The 22,106-nt window shown below is 35.1% G+C and overlaps 1 protein-coding gene across 1 annotated transcript; it reads right to left on the bottom strand.

The window, feature by feature from the left end:
- Window positions 1–173: 173 nt before the first annotated feature.
- On the bottom strand, window positions 174–21,238 carry LOC126490411 (ankyrin repeat domain-containing protein 7-like). Its single transcript, XM_050125350.1, has 11 exons — window positions 21,003–21,238; window positions 19,729–19,843; window positions 19,400–19,573; window positions 15,418–15,524; window positions 14,025–14,162; window positions 11,988–12,052; window positions 10,253–10,286; window positions 9,211–9,283; window positions 5,953–6,049; window positions 3,963–4,145; window positions 174–202 (listed from the first exon to the last, which is right to left on the bottom strand). Exons 1-11 carry the CDS (start codon window positions 21,236–21,238, stop codon window positions 174–176), a joined length of 1,251 nt encoding a protein of 416 aa, XP_049981307.1.
- Between the last annotated feature and the right edge of the window lie 868 nt (window positions 21,239–22,106).

The following is a 22,106-nucleotide window of genomic DNA, read 5'->3' on the forward strand; positions in this document are numbered from 1 at the left end:
AAACTGATAAACAAATGTCATAAATACAATTAGAGATAGGTGGGGAGAGACAGACATACAGATAAATGTACACACACATACATATACATGAGTGAGCTTGTTAAACAGTAGATAATCTATATTCTTATCTGCTATAAAAACTCCTCCAATTGTTTCAAATTGTTTAATATTTGTCAATAGAAATATGGTGGCTTGTCAATTCCTACAAAGACAAAAAACAAAATATTTGTTAGAATCATTCAAACACTTAAATTTAATATTCATTTACAGGTAAGTTTCAATATCTTGAGTCCTTATTTTATATACTATGTACACAACTGCTCAAAAATTACAATTACTAGTCTCCTTCAAAAAAAATCTTTGTTCTGCCCAGTCTTGTTCTTTTAAATCTCCCATTCTTTCAATTCACTTTTAACTTGTGCCATTGGGTTCAATTTCTAAACACATTCTGATCCTTTTCTCATTGCAATACATAGAAGAAATAGTTCAATCTTTTATTAAATCATGCAAAGAAATATGTCCTATATTAAGGAATGTTAGAATAAAACTTGCATATGCCTACTATGTTCACAGAGGCCCATCGAATGTCTTGAGTTTAATATTTTACATCAAGACAACCATTTTCCCCAAGATATTAAATATAAGTTCATGGAGTGAATAGCATTTTGACTAATCTTTAAGAATCTATAAAATCCTGAAATCCTTTGTGGTTTTGCTACTTTCACATCTAAACGCTAAATATTTAGTCAACAGAAATAATGTTTAATAGGAAATAAATGGAAAGCAGGAAAGAGAGTAAATATTAGCAAAATTATTATAGAAAAAATAACAAGTACTAGAACCATGCACAAGAAACAAGACAAGGGAGGTTGTTTGAAAGGAATATGAAATAGAAAACTCCATACATAGAGAAATCTATCAAAATACCCTCAAGCTTGTAGTGATGTTACACAATTATAGCATTCAAGATGAAGAGGCACGCGGACATCTGTGTGTTCATGGACACCCCGTTATACCAGAACAGGCAGGGGCATTCTCCTCAAAAAAGTTCTTTAAAAAGATGTTAAGTATAATAAATGTAGGGTCTAAAACATATTATTTATTTCCAGTTTACTAATTCTTTTCATGGAGTAGTCTTTTCTTACATATGTAAAGATTGTGGTTCAAAGACAAATGCAAGTGAAGTTTCCTCTAACACATTTGACGATAATAGCAAGGTAAAGTCTAAGTCTTGGGATATAGTTGGTATTCTAAGGAGAAGTTGATACACGGGTTAATAAAGTACTAAATCTGACTTTCTGAACTGCCCTCATATGGCCTGCATCTTCATCCCAGTGCTATGGCAAATATAAAAACGAGGAAGGAGAATGGAACATGAAGCCAGATCAGATGTGCTTTCTAGTCCTTGTGGTGCAAACCTTTAATCCAATTACTCAGACATAAGGGGACCTGTGAAATTGAGGCTAGCCTGGTCTACAGAATGAGTTACAGAACATTCAGAGATAGAGAGAAAAACCTCTCTTATAAAACAAAAAATAATAAAAAGCAAAACAAATCCAAGAAATAGAGAGAGGAGATAGATAGATAGTTGATGATAGGTCGAGAGAGAGAGAGAGAGAGAGAGAGAGAGAGAGAGAGAGAGAGATCAATGGATGGACAGACGGATGGATGGACAGACGGACGGACGGACGGACAGACAGACAGACAGACAGACACAGAAGACTGGTGCTCAATTTGCTTTCTCCTCCTTTCCTCAAACTGTGGTGCTAACAGGTAATACCTGAGCTGATGTTCATATTTGCTCTTCTACATTACACAATCAGTCCTTCCATAGAACATATTCTCATACAAGTCAAACATAAATATCTTAATGGGTTCCCAAATTTTGTGGAGCTGACATTAAAGATTAACAAGCAAAAAGTTGGGAGACAACACTCTGTCACCAGAAGCCCGATAGTAGAAGGAAGGATCATTCCCACAATGCACTGGGATTGATTATGCGACTCTACTTTTTCCCTCAATTAAAAAGACTGAATGTACTATAGATGGCAAATCTGTAATCACATACTTAAATGATGAGAAACCTATTCCTTTACTGCGAACCAAATACAGTTATGTTCAAAATTGCAGCTGTTTGGTCATTAAGCTGAAATTAGATCTTATATTTTCATTCTGCTGAAATGATATACTTTAAATAGCAGAAATTGTACTTGAACAAATTTTATCACAATCTAAAGTTAGATTTTACTTTTAATGTAGTTTAGAATTTAATAATATTCTAAGTTATATTAATTGGTTAAATTGACAGGTAACTAAAAACCTAAAATTAATTCCTTATTGCCCAGGCTATGCAATTAAACAAAAGCAAACATTATTGAACAAAAGAACTGAAATACCTTTATACCAACAGCTGAATATTTTCACTGTCATCGGAGACCTTGTCTTCCAGTGATTCAGGGGTAAATATATCTGATCCTGCTATAAAATATATGTATTATTTAGTTAAGTCATGAAGAAATGCTATATATATATATATAATAATTATTTTTATAACATTTTGCATAAAACATTGAAAATAATGCAGTTTTTAAATATTATTCCATTTAAATATAATATGGAGCTGGATAATTTGTTCCCTAAGTTATTTCTAATCATCTAAATATTCAGTAGGTCACTTACACGGGCAGTAGATGGCACCATGTTCAAGATACATGCATACACACACATCTCAAAGATTCATTCATAAATACATTCATCCAACCTAAGTGAACAAACCTTAAGAAATAAAATTTTCAGTCATGGTAACAAGGGATGTCTTCACATTGAACACTAATATACAATTAAAATTAACCTAAATGTTAAACATTTTCTTTACAAAAATAGCTAGTAATTTATTTATATATGGGATACTCTTTCTCATATGTGGAAAACTATCATCTACTATCAGAACTGTCCTCTTTCAAGATTGATTGTAATATGTGAAGTCTTTCTATATTAATCTTCTTCTTACCTAAAGAAAAGATCTGGATTCTTTTTAACCTGATTGCTTCCTTAATCAAAACAGCTCCTAGCAGTAAATACCTGTTAAATGTCTCCCCTTCTTACTCTCACACTAGCAGTAATGTTTGAAATCACCCATGAAGAGGCTGGCCATTCTCTTTATTTGATAACAGAATTATTAGTACTTAGATGTATTGCCATGAGATAAGGTATTGTGTAAATATCTTATGATTGTTTGTACTGAATACATATCTGCTTTGGCAATTAAATGTAAGTTTAGTCAGACACAGGACACAAACTATGAGAGTATGACATATCTGCAGTAAGAAAATGAGATGATTCTTTTAATAATAGGATTTGTCTAGAAAAACGCTAAAATATCAAAAAATCCACTATTAGTTTAGTTCTTCCAGAGGGCAGGTGACAAACAAGAACTGTGCATACAACTAGCCAAAATCTTTGCACTAATAGAAAATTCATCAATGATATTTGGGGAAGAAGCAAAAGAAATGAGAACTGGTGTGGAACAATGGTCTATATTCTGTCAGTTATATTTTAAATAAATGCTGGTTGGCCAGTAGCCAGGCAGGAAGTATGGGTGGGACAACCAGATAGGAAATAGAGGTGGGTCAATGAGAACAGGAGAATTCTGGGAAGAAGGAAGCCCATTCCTTGGCAGTCCTGACCCAGCCACAGAAAAACCATCGTGTGACTGCCTCACTGAATAAGGTACCAAGCCACATGGCTAACATAGACAAGAATAATGGGCTAATGTAAGTTATAAGAGTTACTAAGAAGCCTGAGCTAATGGGCCAATCAGTTTATAACTAATGTAGAACTCTGTGGGACTTAACGACTGCAGGAACCAGGCTGAACAGAAAACTTCAGCCAACAGAGAACATTCTAAATGTTTCAAGTATGCTGAAATAAATTTCCATAGACACCAAAACTGCAAGATTTACCTGCATTCATTGACTCCTGATTTGCCAGTGATTCTTCATATGCAAGAGCATCTGTCTTTTCAATCATAGACTGTGTGGCGTTGGAAATGATAATTAATAACTTCTGTATTTCATACAGTATGAAATTAATGATGTAAAATATTTCTCTTATTACCTTTGATGCAGGATGCTTTTTAGAGGAGTCTGAAACATCAAAGAGACAGAGAAACAGTAATATTTTATCACAACATTGACCATACAAGCAGAATCCGTGTGCGAGTAAATGCTCATGGGTAGCATTAGGAATGGTAATTTAAATTTTGAGGATGCTAGATTTTGTTTTTGCTTGTTCTGTTTTGGTCCAATTAGAAAAAATACATTTGGGATTGAGTTGAAAAAGTAAAATCATGAAGTTAAAATAAAACATGTCCAAAATAAGACATACTCTAAAATTTTAGTAAGCATTTTAAGAGGTATGTGAACTTAAAATTGAAATTAATGCAAATGAACTTTTGAAATATGATTGTCAGTGCTTTAAAATGACTATTCATGGAAAAATTACAAAATCTTTACAAGCTACATATGAAAAATAAAAACATTTACTTTAAGGCACAATTTTGGCACATTGTAATATATTATAAATTAGTTAAACATATCTTTCTCTCCAAAGATGTTGTATCTTGTGAGCAATAAAGCATTTTCACACAAGCAATAGTGTCATTGGGAAATTAGCTGTCATTACACAGGATATGAGATTGAATCCAAATTCACATTACTATACATTCTATCTACTGGTTTATTCCAGCCATGAATTGTCATTATTTTCTTATAAAACTTAGTTCCTATTCTTCCTTTCTTTGTTTCTTCCTTGATTTTTATTTTCATGCTCATGAGAAAAAGCGGATGTTCTCTCTCATGATGTGATCCCACCACCACTAATAATCAAAAGCCCTCTCCATGTTTACCTAAAAATAAGAACAATATGGACACACAGAAAAGACATGACTGCCTGAGAAAATATTTTAAAAATGCATTGCTTTTGGAAACTTGAGCATATTGTTTTTATGATTGACCCTTATTTTCTATAACTTTGAGAAAGAATAGTTTTTGTATTATCTGTTCAATATTTATTTGCCTCAGTGTATGTATGGAATCTGTCCTGTACTTCTTCAGATCATGTCTGGCGATGACTTCCTGAACTTTCTATAAGTAAAACTATTAATTATCTTCGTTCAAACCTTATATTTTACCTGATAACACATAACCCTGTAGCATCAGTTCACATGTATAACTTGACCCTGTAGTGTTTATGGTTATCTAAAGTAAGTCTACCATTGCATGATATAGCTCCTCAGACATGAATGATATTTTGCAACAGTGAGATGGTGATAGAAAGTGGGGAATGTTTTTCTTACTTCTCAAGCCAGTTTTGTTACATGCAAACAAATTTTTTTCTTTTTGATCCATATTCTAAACCGTTTACATCCTAGCTTTCATACTCTGTGTAATAAGATCTTTATCCTTTTTTTCTTTATTTATTCCCTCACTTTTTCTTCATTCAATATTACTCGTTCTCTGTACTCATTTCTTACTTATTTCCCCTTACACGTAAGAATGGCATGAACTGGCATTTGCAATAAAACTCCTTTAGTGACAGTCTCAGTTTTAAATGTTGTTAAAGACTGGTACGAGTTACAATTGTTGCCATTTATCTTACACTTTTCATGGTTTTCCACTACAAGGAATGCTCTTTGACTACAAAATTTCTTTCTTTTTTTCTTTTTTTGGATTTTCGAGGCAGGGTTTCTCCTTAGCTTTTGGGTCCTGTCCTGGAACTAGCTCTTGTAGACCAGGCTGGCCTCAAACTCACAGAGATCCGCCTGCCTCTGCTTCCCGAGTGCTGGGATTAAAGGTGTGCGCCACCACTGCCCAGCTCTGACTACAAGATTTCATCAGTACTCATACCATAAACCAACATTCTGTCAACGTTTTTAAAGAACAAAAGTGTTACCTTCCATTGTTCCTTTTGTTTCATTTTTGTCTCTTTGGCCTCCAGGCCCATGTACGTTACTGATACATTTGGCAGGAGCATACTTAGAAGAACTCGGCTAAAATTCATAGAAAATAAAGCAATTAATATTTTCTTACTCATTTTAAGATATATGATTTTCCCATTTTAAAATAAACTATACATTCAACAAAAAGAATATGTCTAAAAACACAATTATTTTGATATCAAACCTTACACATGCTCTCTAGATTAAATCTAACTCTCACCATTTTGTAAAACAAAAGTAGAAGTTTACAAAAGTCATAATCATAGATAAACTGCTTACTTGTAGATATTTTATAAAAGAAGTTAACCTTATACTATCTAACTCTTACATTCCATATTTTAAATGAGTATCCATTTTTAAAATGACTTCTCTTTAAACCTCCAGGAAAAAAAAAAAACGTGTTACATGATTAACAACAACATTAATTGGGGTTCAACATGAACTTCAGAAAAACAAAACAGCTGCTGCCTCTTACCTCTACCTCAATCTGAAATGGAGATCCTGTCTCCAGGAATCTCAGAATCAAACTGAGACTGAGAGCTTTCTCTTCCCATTTTATATTCCTCTCTAGGGCTAGAATTAAGGGGGTGCACCACTACTGCCAGGTTTGCCACACTAGGACACTAGGTAAGCTAGTGTGGCTATTGGGATTAAAGGTGTGTGTCACCACTGCCTGGTCTTTAAAGTTGACCAGTGAGGCTGTTTTACTCTCCGAACTTTAGGCAAGGCTTTTTTTTTTCTTTAAACACAAATGAAATGTTACTACAAAAACTATTTCTAACCCTAGAATTTTCCATTTCCCCTATGGCACTCAAAACAAAACAGTGCTTTCACAAGAAATATATGTTTCCCCCCTCTCTGGAATATTTCCCAAATATTTATTTTTTTATTAAAAACCCTCAGTTTCAAAACAGTAATTCTAGATGTCACAAGCATATGAAGAAACATATAAACATAGAAGAAAGAAAAATATAAAGGAAGTCCAGGGATGAGCTCTAGAGTGAGGGAGAAATTATGATTCAGGTTTCTAGAAGGTGAGAAATGGGACAAAGAGATTTTAATTACAGGATAAGGAGAAGAATAACACATAGAGAGGACAGAGTGCTAAATAAGACTATGGATGCTTGAAAATCATTAGGAAAAACAGTATTTTCTGTTTACATAAAAGCATATGTGATCTATGTGTGTGTATATATAAATAAATTAAATGAAGTTATACCACTGTGGGAGATGCTACTTCCCTAAAAGGTATAGGCTGGCTAATGAAATCTTCAGCTCCAGGCAAGGAACACTTGTCTTCATTTTGTTGGACAGTGAATTCCAAGAGACCCCCCCCCCCCCAAGAAATATAGGTTCTTCAGGTTGCTCTCGGTCTCTTTCATGAACTTGGAAATAAGAGTGTTACTGGAGACACCACACACATTAGATACGGAACTGGAAAATTTTCTGGCAGGGACCGCCTGGAATGCTTTCCCATAAGAACTGTTTCATTCCATCTAAACACACTATGCAAGCTCCCAAAAGAGAAAAGCAACCAAAAGTTCTTCCTAGTTGCAGAGCATTAGAACCATAACAGTTGCTGGTGGAGCAAGAGATCAAAGGGGATGCAATAGCAGTACTTTCTTCTTAGTGGTAATCAATAGCTGTCTAGATTAACTTAAAGACTACTCTGTGTGAAATAGACTAAATGTACTCAATAGATTATGTATATTTTATATACAGTATATGTATTTGTAAATTCACATATGTAAAAATAATGAAACAATAAAAGGTCATGAATTTGAGAGCAGATAGGGACATATACATAAGTTGCTGGAGTGGAGAGAAGACAGGGTGAAAGTAATGTAAGCAGAATACTCACACATGACATTTTTTAAAAATTAAACTAAAAATATTTAAATTTTCCCAGTGGTGGTGGTGCACACCTTTAACCTCAGCACTCAGGAAGTTGAGGCTGGCAGATCTCATTGAGTTCAAGGCCAGAGTGGTTGGTACACAGAGCAAGTTCCTGGATAGCCAATAGTACACAGAGAAATCCTCTCTTGAAAAAAATAATTAATAAATTTTAAGCTTGATTTTGAGCATGCTAAATAAAGCATACTACCTCACCCTGGGTGACGTTTGCTATGTAGAAATTTTTCATCATCAAATAAAAGTTTTCAATTCTAGAAGAGAAACTTCATGTGACTCTATATTTAGTCTTTATAACTACTAATATTATGTAAGAAAAAAAGGTGCATTCTCATATAAAAGCTAATACAGATTTTCTATCAACTTATAAACATAATAATAATTATTTTTCCTGATATGTCATATAAAATGGTACTTCATGGTTGAAGAAAAATTCCATTATGTAAATGTCAAGCTTTCATTGTCCTTCCAAATGATTTTGAACTAGTTCTTTTCAAATACAGTTCAAATGTTTGTAATTTTGTATCCAGTATTCACACCAGGAAGGAGAAATATGACTAAAATCTTGATTAGTGCTTTCTTTCTGTTTGTTTGTTTTTTTACCAGTTTCAAATAGCCAACAGATGATTGGGAATTAGAGTATACTAGAAAACAACTTTGAATGCTGAAGTTGGGCCTGTAACTGTGCAACAGAACACTTTTGATATGTACTTTACAACCTGGGCTCAAGATATAAACTCACAAGAGGTACTAAATAATAAAAAATAAAAATAAAGCCTACAGCTGCTATAAAAGACTATCAATGCTAAGTTGAATAGTTTTGCTAAAATGACATGAGATATTCTAGCTGAAGATATTTCTAAAGGCAGTTATCAATCTTCCATAAAGATTCTGTGTCCCCTGGCGGGAATCTGTTCTTCACTGTGATTCTGAAACATTATCATATTAGTATGGTTCATAAGTCATAGTAAGTGACATTTAATCAGATATTATTTGCTATATTTAAAATCTCCTCTTCTATGGAAATTGTATTCCTAATACAAATCTCTTAAGTTGTACATTTTACACCTTTCCCTATTACTTCAGAATAGTTCCTTGATCTTTGTTGTTTATCAAATTAAAGAACTATCCAATTAGTCACGGGTCACAGTCTTAGGAAAAAGTCTTTTTCTCATCAACTGACTATTGTCTACTGTTGTCAACAGAATGACAAGAGGTGAACCACTACAGAATTTCAAGAGGAAATGCCATAGAAACACATTTCTGTACAAACATATTAAGTTCAAGAAGGAAAGTTTTACCTTGTCATTAAAATCATCATCATCCTCATTTGATTTGGGCAAGGTGAACCCAGAAGTGGGATCACTGGGGTTCCTACAGAGCAGATGCACAACAAAAATGGATAAATGCAGCTTAAATAAAAAGGCTGGAAATCTGATTACTAAATTCCTCATAATCATAATTGATGTGAATAGAACTTAATTTTCTTATTATTAAAAAGTAAACAACTGCCAATTTCCAGCTTTCTTTTTGCCTCTGCCTCTTCCAATTTACAAAAGAGTCAATACCTTTAAATCTTATTCCATATGAATAGTGACAGCAGATACATGGGCAAGGCCTTAGATGAACTTGACTTCATAAACTGCCTCAACTTAAAGAATTCAGAAATTACTCAATGTCTCACAGAACGCATATTACTTGAATCCAAAAGAAAGCCTGCTTGAAAACTTAAGTTGTTTAAATAAAACTTGCAAGTCATGATGTTCTATTATGAGAACAACTATGAAAAAAATAATTAATTTCTGTTTATCTAAAAATGGTAAAAGAATTTCCCTGAAACATCTTAAATGTCTTAAATCTAATTTTAAGAATTAAATAAATAGATAAATGATAAATAGATGGATGATAGATAGATACAAGCCCAAATGTCTCTATAGTCAATGTGACTGTTTTTCCCAAAGAGAACAGAACAAAAAAAAAAAAAAAAACAATGTAAAATACTTTTATTTCAACACAAAATTTGACTTTTTAAACTAATCTGACCTAGGTTTTAGGGCTACATGGGCTTCTGTCAACTTATGCTAATGAGTAAGGGGGCACATGGGAATTCAAGGCAGACTGATATTCAAATAATTGAAGCACTATTCTGAATAATTGTGTAATTAGAAAAACCAGTGTTATAATTGGAAAAACATTGAACATTAATTATGTTAGTTACAAGGAATAAATAGCATTAACTATAAAATATTGGGGTTACTACAGAGTAGAATACTGAACAATGATTTTTTCACCTACACATTCCAAATTTAGAAAACATGGTTTTTATAGTAATATGAATCTTACTTGGCTAATGAATTTTCTTCAGAATTCTTGTACTCTATTTAAGAAAAAATAAATGCATTTTAAGTAGAACAACCAAAAAAATCTAAAAATACTAAAAACATATGACCATATGACTCTAAAGGTTTATTAGAAAATATTCCTTTCATACCATGTCTAAAAAAATAGCCTATGGTGGATGCTAATTCTATTGCTGATTGAGTAATGAATATATGAAAAATATCTGCTTCCTGTTTCTTATTTACTAGGCCCAAAGGAGGAAGACTAAACCTTTCAATAATTTGCCACCTAAAAGTAAGATGCAATATCCAATGGCATGTATGCTAACTGACTTCTAGGAGATGGACTTAAATGGAATCTTGAGCTTTCAGTGCTGAACAAACAGTAGAATATATGTCCAGTGCGACATTAGCAACATTCTAAGTGAGTTTATTTATTTTGTTATTACAGAAAGAATTATATCAAATATGTGATGCAAATATAAGTTTATGCTAAGAAATATTATCTTAAGGAAGGTCAACCTATTAACACTGTACTTCGAAGCATGACAAACATGGAGCTAGACTAAGCCCAAGCAAAGGCTTTTCAGGTGCAAAGCAAGCTCTAAACAAGTCAATATCTTCCAGAAATGATGCTAAAAAAATTATTTCAATGACACCTATTTCTGTTTCCGCATTCTTATATCTGGTGCAACATGGCCTCAGATTTGTCTGATACAGTTCCTGCAGTAGCAAGTACTACTGCAAGATCAGTCCTTAAGGATTTCACAGTCTTGAGCTGTGCTAAATAAAGAGACTTTTAAGCTCAAAAGAACTCACAGCTAGCAGGAATCTTCTACGGAAATCTTTGTGACATGTCATATANATCCAGACCCCAAGCCATCCTTCCCTTTTCTACCCTCCCATCAACCTCTCACTACCCAACCTCCCAAAGCCAGCCTCTATTTTACCCAGGAGACCTCTTTTATTTCCTATGGAAATCCCTGTGTCTCTTTTTGTGCCTCTTTAGCTATGAAGCAAAGGATAGCCATGCTACAATCCACAGCTCCAGAGAATCTAGGTAACAAGTAGGACATGCACTTTTAAAATAAACAACCTGCTGAGATTGTTAGACATGATACCCAACATGAAGAAAATAGGCTAAACAGTAATGTTAGTACGGAGGGTAATTTCTTTCAATTTTGTTCATTAAGTGGGAAATTGCTATAAAAATAAAGTTTTTTTTTCCAGTTTTATCATCATATTCTATGCTTATGATCAGGAACAAATGGCAGAAAGGAGCTAAGAGAGAAGGTGGTGGCTGCAGAGCTTGCTTTAAAGGTATGAGTTTCTAGGTTCAATCCATAGCCTCAAAATTATTGATTTTAATCAAAAAAGCTGCTGGGTGTACACTGTATACCCCAAACCTCAAGAACTGAGAAGTTATGGCAACTTAGATCAAGAGTTCAAAGCCAATCTCAACTACACAGTAAGATAGATGCCATATAGGATAGTTGAAATAATGCCTCAACATAGACAAAAAATATTCAGTGAAGTTACTATAAGAGACAACTTTAATGAGAAATAACTAAAATTAGGGCAACAGAGTATGAGTATTATTGCCTAAATTAAAATATTGAAAATATGGGAAGCAGTTTCAATTGTATATGCTTAGAAAACAAAATTTAAAAGTGCTAATATATTTTGCCACTGATCTAATCATGGTTTTAATATTCACTTACCATTTCCATAAGCCTTACCTAGACTGCCATCTTTATTTTTAATACGTAACTTTTCATCGTAGTCCATAAGGATTTTCCGACTACTGCCGTATGAAAAGAGAAAAATGCAAAATTACTATTTTAAAATTGATATGAAAAACATTTTATATTATGTTGCATTTTCTAGAATTTGTAGGCAATATCAAAGGCATTATCATATGCAAGTAAAACCCAATGAATTCTTTTCTTTTACAGTTTTGTATTCAGTTATTGTACCTATCCAGAAAACATGAAATCCTCTTCTAATTTCAGTTCTGTTGCTGTGGTAAAATCGTCTTGTAAAAGGGAACTGAGGGAAAGAAGGATTTATTTTTGCCCACCATAGTAGATCATTACTGCAGGAAGGTCGAGACAACAGGAACCTGAAGTAGGCAGTTGCATCATGCTCAACATCAAGAACATAAAGAAATGAATGCGATGCATGCTTCTCACATACTCTATCCTTATGAGTCAGGACACCTGCCTAGGGGATGGTGCTACTCACAGTGGGCTGGAACTTCCCACATCTATCAAGAATCAAGACAGTTACTTACTAAGCATTTTACAGGTCAGTCTGAAAGATCAACTCACTGATACTCCCCCTCCAGGTGACTCTAAGCTGTGTCACTTGATAATTATAATTAACTATCACAAGCACTAAATTTCAATGCTAGTCGCTCTAATTTTATGGCTTATAATTTAGGAAATAAATGAGCTATTTAACAACTTGAAAATAAAACCTTTTAAATGTGTATTTATTTCCATTAAATAAAATGATTGTGCACTACCAAACTCTTAATGACCAAAACCTTAAAACTGAGTTTCTAAAACCTCACTTCGTTGCTTGCAGTCCTCCTATGCACAATCAAGCTCTGAATCTGCAGATCCTTGTTAGAATGATAGATTGTCCTGTTTGATACATGGATTCCAATGGAGCATAATGTGAATGAGTTCTTTTAAACACAGACTAAGCCTGACACCCACTCAGAGAAGGATGCTATTGGCGCTCATAGCACTTACGAAAGGATGCTGCACAGAATGCAAAGGGGTCTGTTGGCCAAATTCTGGCAGTAATGAATAAAGACTTGTGATGTTCTCTGCAACGTGATTTGAACAAACATGACAGCTTACCATGATCCCATGTCATATTCCCTACCAGATAAACAAATTCTTCAGTTAATAAATCATCAAGGTCTATGATTAAAATGAAAGGTGGGCTCCATATAAGGTTCTGAATAAATGAGAATGGTATAATCACCGACAAAAAGTGTAGCACAGACTAAAAGCCCAGAAAGCAAAGAAAACCTCTGTAACTTTGGGACTAACCGTTCAATTAAAATATTGTAACTTTTCAATGTAAGAGTGCACTGTGAACTGCCTTCAGTCATCAGAGAACTGATACAACAAAGGCAGCCTGGTTAGCAAGGTCAACCCCTACTGGTCTCAGGGACAGTGTGAATAGCAACACTGCAGCCACAGAATCAGTAGAAATAAAAGAGGGACTAGAATGCCCTCTTTTTGCTCCACCTCTTTCCTGGCACTTAGGGAACCCTGAAACCTTCATCTTCTTCAAGATTCAAAGAACAATATATAGAATAAAAGCCCACCAGAGAAATAGACTCTGTTCAGGAAAACCATGCCTGAAGACTAAAACAGCCAATTAGAAAATCAAGTATCTGACACTATGTCCATATACATATATAAATATGTGTATAAATATAATTTATAGAGTTATAGTTGGATGAAATGGAAATGTGTGATAATCCATAATTTTTAAGGTCTAGTTCTACACAGAAATGTAATTCAGTGACAGAATTGCCCAGCATAAATGATCTAATTGGTTCAATCTACAGCATTACCAAACCAAGCTATGAGACAAAGAAAGCCTTCTAATGCATTTTGCTATTGGCTAGGCACTGCTATTCCAAGACAACATAGAGTAAGCAATGATATATTATGTAATGGAATATGAAGACTTTGTGATTAATTTGAACTACAAGTTAGTATTTTTACTAGTATTCTAATGCAAACACCTACCCTTTACTTGTGCCTTCAATAGCGTAACGTAATGCAGTCCATCCGAATACATCTTTAAAGGAAAAGTCAATTCCTTCTTTCAGAAGGAGACTAACCATATCTTTTGCATCCCATCTTATGGCATATAAGAGTGTGTTTCTGAAATACCACAGAAATAGCTTCATTATTAGGAATGTCAATTAAAACTGTCAATACTTTGTTATATTTTACAAATTTAGTATCTTGTTTGTCTGCTTGTAATTTTCCTTTTTATACACATACATTTTATGGTTACATGGATTCATCATTGTACATGGTGTCCAAAGACAAAAGAAGAAGATGGATGAGGAGCTTGTGGTACTGTTTCACATATTCTCAGTAGAATGCTTTGATTCAACACTTATGATAGAATGTAACTGTATAAAAGTTATTCTTTTTAAGTAGAACAGGATGTAAATTAAGCTGGTTCCATTTTCTCTAGTTTAGTGTAACATAACCAACAGACAATTGAAAGCTATTTTCATTATTTAAGCAATTATAACATTATAAAATATTCTGATAATAATAAAACTCATTGTAACTGCAGTTGGTAGTGATGATATCATGTGCTATGCACTGCCCGAAGTGCTACATAAATAATCTCATGAAAACTTCTCCATTGAATTATCCTCCTTTTCATATTTGGTGATATCTAACACTAGTAGATTACATACCTAGCAACTAGGTATCTGACTTTAATGAAGTCATATACGAATCTGCATCTCCTTAGTAACACCAATGCACAATCTACACCAATGACTTAGCTTCATCTTTCTCCTAATGAAATGAATTTGCTCTCCTTTCCCAATACTATGTAAATACAAACATATCAATACCAATTGTGAAGGAATAAATGGTGTGGGGTTGAGCTGCATCCTGCAATAATAACTCTTAGTCATTAAAATATAATCTGACCTCATTATTAGAGTCATACATTAGACTGTGATTGTCAGCTTTGTTGATGATTAATATGGCATTTTACAGGGCAACCATACAAGAACAAGGAAAAATACTGTAAAATGATTGAATTATGTTGTGAATCAAAGTTAATAAAGTTCAAAATTCTTAAAAATATTAGTAAAACCAAACTAAAACCCCACTAATCGACCATAATATCAGCTGTTCAGCCAAAAACTCACATAACAATCATCAATCAATATAATAAAGGGATATGAAACTTATGATAAATGATTTGTATTACACACTTCAACTTGTTGCTGTGCTTCCCTAACTGATTGGACTAATGACTAGTTGATATCTGATCACCGAATCCCTATTAGTTAGTCTTCTTCACATAGATTTGATATTTCTTCTTTGTGTGATTGTTATTTCAGTATGCCACTCAATTTTTTAAAAAAAATTCAGACAACAGTACCTTTTCATCTCATCAAATACATGTATATTTGCTCCCTTCTTTACTAAAAATTTTGCCATTTCTATTTTGTTTTCTTTGAGAGCCAGTAAAAGTGGTGTAAAGCCATCCTGCAAAACAATTAAAAATCATTGTAATATTTAACTTGAGTCTTAAAGAATCCCTGTGAGTATAAATGCTTGCTAGAGTGAAAAAGCAGCTTTCTCCCTTCCTGTCCACTGCATGTTCTTCCTCCTTGAAATGCCTTTCATCTATCTACCTATATGTGACACATGAACCCCACTCATGCCCTTTCAAAGATGATTTTAAATCTGTGTTCTACAAACATTTCTTTCTACCATGGCATTTAATATATGAAAACGTGTATTTGATTTCTGCTCCTCTAAAACTTTCTTAAGGACAGATGCCGTTTCTGGGCATCAGTAGCTACATCCTCTAGCACATAGTAACAAAAGATTTGGGTGTGAATTAGCTGTATTTTTATATCCACATCAATATTTTAAAATGAGGTAACTTATGCCCTGATTTTATATACTTGTATCTATCAATAAACATTGTGATAATTGAAAAAAAATGAGGTAACTTGTAACTCACATGACCACTTGTACAGACACTGAGCACCAAAACATGCTCAAAGCCAAATGGAAACTTTTAAATTACATTTATTGACTTATTGTATGTATTGTGTAGGTACATAGGTGAATATACATAGAAAAACCAAACACACCTTTGGAGATCAGAACTCTTGTAATTTGGAGTTACCAGTTTTACAAACCTTAAAACACACACACACACACACACACACACACACACACACGCATGCACAGAGAAATAAGACAAGCATACTATGGAAACAAACACACATAGACATAAAAGCATAGTTTGGCTACATTTATTTTAACAGACAGACAACTAAAGTTTTTTTAGGAACCTATATCAGCTGATCAACTTAAAAATCCTGGTGGAGGCAGACGGTAGAAGCCAGGGAAGCATACCAGTGTTCCCATTAAGGACCAGATTAGCAGACACTATAAAAGGGAACAGAAACATAAGGACGCAACACCTATACAGTTTTTGAGTGAAAGTAAAAAGGGAAAACGTATCCTTTGTAGAGGGTCCCAGTGTGAGACAAATAGCAAACAGCTAAACAAGCAGGGAGGGGAAGCAGGGAAGGGAAACAGGAAAAGGAGGGGAGCACAGAATCCATGGGTATTCGGGGGCTTAAGGGATGCATGGCGTAATACAGCCCCAATTTAAAAAGATTTTTTATAAAAGGCAGCCTAAGAGCATTTGGAGATCAGGCCTTAAATTGTAAGTTTCCATTTTCATAAGTCTATGCTGAGTCTCTGGACTCAAAGTCTAACACAATGAGTTCACTGTGATAAGACTCTTGAGTCAAAAAACAGAGGGGTGTGAGAATTCCATGGTAGGACACCCCGTATGATGGAACATGGCTCGCTGCTAGTCAGTTCAGCGGTCTGGCACAGTAGGCATCTTCAACCACTGCCTGACAAATGAATGGGCCCTGGGCCCTCATGGTGTTTAGTGCACGATAAAAGGGGAGCTCACACAGATGAAGCCAATTTTAGCCTGGTAGAAAGCAAAGGCAAGAAGGGCATCTTTCAACACCTTTCAACACATAGCCCTGGGCCAGTGGGTGCCCCAGGACCTCCAGATGTAAAGTTTTTCTGCTGGGGTATGTCTCTCCACCAACGCGGTAATCCAAATCTGACCAAATCAAATCGAATTTTTTAAAAAATGCCCAGGTTTAATGGATGACCGATAGTGCTCTTGGGAGGCCCTTGGTGAAAAACACGGGGAAGGGGAAGAGCAGCTTGAGAGACCACATGATCCTTCTCTGGGGAGCAGTTTAAATAGCCTGTGGGAGTGGTCTCGACCCTCTCTGGGGAGGGCCACCATTTGGCAGGCTTTCTTGAAGGTGGAGTTTAGACTGTGGCAACTCCTAGGGGAGGGGGCTTGAAATGGAATTTTCCACTCAAGCATTCTGAAATGAATGTCAGGAGCTGGGATGAAACTTTCAACCAAGCATTCCAAACATTTTTGGGTAAGGATGTTAGGGACTGAGGTGACACTTCCAAACAAACATTCCAGACTTTTTAAGATGAGGATTTTAGGAGCTGAGGTGATGCTTCCAGCCAAACAATTTGCATTCTGTTTTCTCCTACAGTTAATGAAATGAGTCATTAGTTGCTTAAGAGTATCAAAGCCAAATCATTCAGTTGATTTTCAACACTGTCCTTAGCTTACAGTTTTGCAGTGATTACAAATGTTAGACTATGATTCCCAGGATTTATGAACTGACCAAGTCACATAGAGATTGTTTAACAGCTCAGTTGTCAAGGTTGTGATTTGCTACTCTTTTGATGTAGGGAAAAAATCTTTCAATTACTAGTTTGGAATCTGTTGACCTGAATATTAATAATACATAGAATTCTTAGAAGTCTAGCTTCTTATTATTTTCAAGATCTTTTAAAAGTAGCAAATTATTTTTTTCTTAAAGCAAAAGGGGTTATTCTATAAGAAAATCATCATGATTGTTACTCTATTTCCTTCCAAACATAAAAGGAGCAAAAGAAAAAAAGTGGGGCTAAGATTATTAGGATATAACTGCACTCTTCTAGAGTTCCTTTGGATTTGAGCATCCATACATTCTAGGAACTGTTTCAGAATTTCAAGGAAGTAATTTTGCAAATATTTTTCCCACGACTAATTAGATTTAAAGATTTAAACTCTGCATAGAAACCTCTATGTGTAATACAAATGTCCAGACTTCTCCTGAGGTCATAGGTACATGCAATTCTAGAACTAGGAAGCTTCCTTATTTCTAATCCTTATGGCTAATTACCTTCACCATTTGTTCATACCACTGAGAAGAGAAAGGCCTCAATCACTGAAAACTTCTTTGCTCCCCTACCTAGATGGGGATATTCAAGGAACAAGTAGCTGGAATCACATTTCATTTCAATATGCAAAAATGCAAATTCCATCTCCCCCTTCTCCCAATCCAGGCATGCCACAGTAGATTTGAGAACAGAAGTTAGGTGTTGACTTAAATGTCAGTCATTTCTTTCAAAAAAAAGGAAACGCATCAGTAGATTCTTTGATCATTCCTCTGCTTTTCCACATAACTACCAGGTACTCACTACCTGTCTGAGGTCCTCAGAGTGTTCCTCAGACTGAACAACAGGCAACTAAGACTATCTTCTCCTCAAGCAGGAGGCACAATAACAGTGCACATACTAAAATAATTCTGCTAGTTTTGATTTTGGTTTTTGATTTTTGTTGGTGGTGGCTTTGCTTTTTTTGTTAAGGGCATCACGAAGTTGAATAAATAAGAAGGTGGGTGGGTGGGGATCTAGCAGGAGCTGCAGGAGGGGAAAGAATATGATCAAAATAAATAAAAAATATTCATTAAAACCTTAAGTTGAAAATAATAATAATTCTTCATATATTCCTTCAATTGCCTAACTTCCAGGTGGGTCTTCTTATTTTTGATAAGGTTCTGGTTCTGTAGTCTTCAATTCAGCCTTAACATAGAAAAATACATCATTTGATAATATTTTTAAACAGCAAGAAAATTTAAAATTTGTCCCAAAATCTTCTGTTTAACTTGAGTTTTAAAATAGTTTCATTAGCAAGGGAATTTTTGTTCTCCAATTAAGTTACCTCACACAAGTTAGAGACAAATTTTAGTGAAAAGAAAACATAAAAAGAGAAGCTTTACCTTGAACAATTATAGCAAGCATAGTATTTGCACATATAGTAGTCCTGGATGTTCTATATTTTGACATTTCTTTCAAAGCATCCCTATTTGAAGCCATACTTTTAAACAATGAAGCTATTTCAAAGTCTTTCCATTCAAGGAACCCTTGAATTCCTAACTTACAGAGTTAATCTTACCTTTATTACCAGTAACACACATGTGTTTCAGATTCTTTGGAGAATACAGTTCCATGAACTATACCTTGTTCTTTTGCTCCATGTCTGCACTATACTTAAGTAAGTATTTAGCCAGCAACTGATTGTCTTCAGACACAGCACAGTGGAGAGAAGTATTGCCATTTTTGTCCCTATGGTTTGGGTCAGCACCATGCTTCAGCAATGTATGCACGCATCCATATGTCCAGTTTTGTACAGCCTAGGAATTATACCAAGAAACAGATAGCTTGTTCAAAGATTTCAATATAAACACCACATAAATTTCACCATGTAGTGACAGGTTCATGAGGAAATTTTGTTTATAATCATTTAAAGCAAGTCTATTTCATGCTTGATTTGGATAGCTATACGTACCTTCATCAGAGGTGTGATGGACTTTCTGTCAACGGCATCAATGTCACAATTATTTCTCAGTAGAACACTTACTGCTTCTACCTTGCCATAGGCACAAGCAAAATGCAGAGCAGTCCTATGGAAATTAGGAATTTTCAATAAAATTCTAGAACACTATCTTAAAAATAACAATTACTCATGTAATCCTAAAATATTCGATGGCTCATAATCCTTAAACATTGAATGGTATATGATTCTTCCACCTTCTGAACAAATAGTTAAGTCCTTGTGAAGAATAAAATGGAAATATTTATTAGCTTATAGTACTCAAAAATAGGAAATATTACTGTTGGTATCTTTTGTGTGATTTTGGGGACTGAGCACATGGTCTCTTTTCATGCTTAGAAATTAATCTGCTATTGAGTATTATCTCCTACCAAGAAAAAGTTGAATAGTAAAAGCATGACCTTAGGTTAAATCACTATAGGTTTTCATTATGACTTAAACTTTGCTACAAACTACTTAGGATTACTATGAATTAAATCTCTCACCAGTAAAGCAAAGATCAAAAGTAGTACATATCTCACAGAACACCATGGTGATGTATCAATGGGAATTACGGAATTATGCAAAATACCTAGAATAGCTCCCTGCACTTGACAACTTAATCTAAGATTATCACTATTAACGCTACTCAGCAAACAAGATTTCAAGTACATAAAACTATATGATAATATTTTCTGATATGTTTAAATACTAATAATTTCAAGGATTCTAAATTGCACTTAAAGTCTCTAAATTTGCTAAGAGGGGCAAAGTGACAAGATTTTAAGAATAGTACAATATGGTCAGACAGTGGTAATGCACACCTTTAATCCAAGCACTTGGGAGGCATAGGCAGGCAGATCTTTGTGAGTTCGAGGCTATCATGGTCTACATGAGCTAGTTCCAGGACAGCTTGTTCTACACAAAGAAACCCCGACTCGAAAAACCAAACAAAAACAAAAAGAAAAAAGAATACTGCAGTATGAATGCTACATAACAGCTATCAGTGGTGAAAAAATTACTTGATAAATTTGTGATTTATCAGGTTAAATTTGTAGTGGGATTGGACAAGCTGGACTAGTGACTGCCACAGCTGGTATGCAAGTCTTGCGGCAGTGCTGAGGATCCAGAGACCGAACAAGAGACGCCATCCCCTCCTCCTGGCTCCCTTACGCTGGTCTTTGAATATAACAGAAGCCATATCACATCCTCCACGCAAACCCCTCCCTTTTGCTCGTAGGTACTATTACCTTTGCTTAAAGTCTCTGTCATGTACACTGTGTTTCCCAAGACGTATCATTTTCTGCAGTCTCTTGACATCACCCTCACTTGCAGCCTGGTGGATCTTTTTGAGAGGTTTGTATCTGGGTTTATTTGGGACAGAAATGCTTTTCATGTCACGTAAAAAGTCGAACAGATTTTTTCGTGGGACATCGCAGAATCCCATAGGTGTCTTTTCCTTAATTCCGTGAACCAAGTTACTCATGACTAAAGCTCCTGGTCTCACCCACCTGTCCCTGACTGACCCTTCGGATTTTCTCAAGGACTTGCCTTTACACCAATCCCCAAACTCAGTATCAGCTTATGTAAAATCAATATAGTCCCAGAAGATCTGGCACCAAGGTTGTAGAGTGGGGGAAATAGCTTCTAACACCCCCAGAAACCGTTGTTCTACTCCAGGTTGCTAAGCAACACGAGTAAACATTCGTGTGCACATGCACGCGAGAGAGCCTCCTGCACTGCTGACGACCCTGGAGTTTAAGGGAGTTCATTGTGCATGTACAGGTCACTTCTGGTCATCTCTCCAAGAAAACAAATCTGTGTTCCAGTAAATATCCGTGTCAGTCTCAATGGAGACAGTGCTCCTTCTCAGCTTCCATCTCCGACCCTTGCTGCAGCCCTTACTCCCCTCCTTCACCTTTCTCCTCTCATCTTTCCTCCTCCCTCTCCTTCCCTCTTCTCTCCCTTGTTTACTCATATGAACTTAAGCTCTTTGTCTTCCTCTTCCATTCTCACTACCCGCCTCTGAACACCATCATTCTCTCCTTGAAGCTGCTAGATGTTGAAGCAGAGGACCCCCACCAGCAAACAAACAAACAAACAAAAACATGCTGCCCCCAGCTCCTACATAAAGTCCCTTCAATTACACCCCTGGTAAGTATATCCTAGTTCAGGGGCTTTCCTTCTCTCTGCACCACCTTTTATTCCGTGTTTTCCACAAGCGTGCAGATTACATCTATCTCTTCTTCCTGCTGACTTTTACCCATACCATACATACAATCTTGTTGACTTATTCTTCACACACACAAAGTGAAAAGCAAGCAGAATGTGATCAAGCACATATTAACCATAGT

Source organism: Alexandromys fortis, unplaced genomic scaffold (assembly GCF_014885135.2).
Source record: "Alexandromys fortis isolate MF-2015 unplaced genomic scaffold, M_Fortis_MF-2015_v1.1 scaffold_229, whole genome shotgun sequence".
NCBI lineage: Eukaryota > Metazoa > Chordata > Mammalia > Rodentia > Cricetidae > Alexandromys > Alexandromys fortis.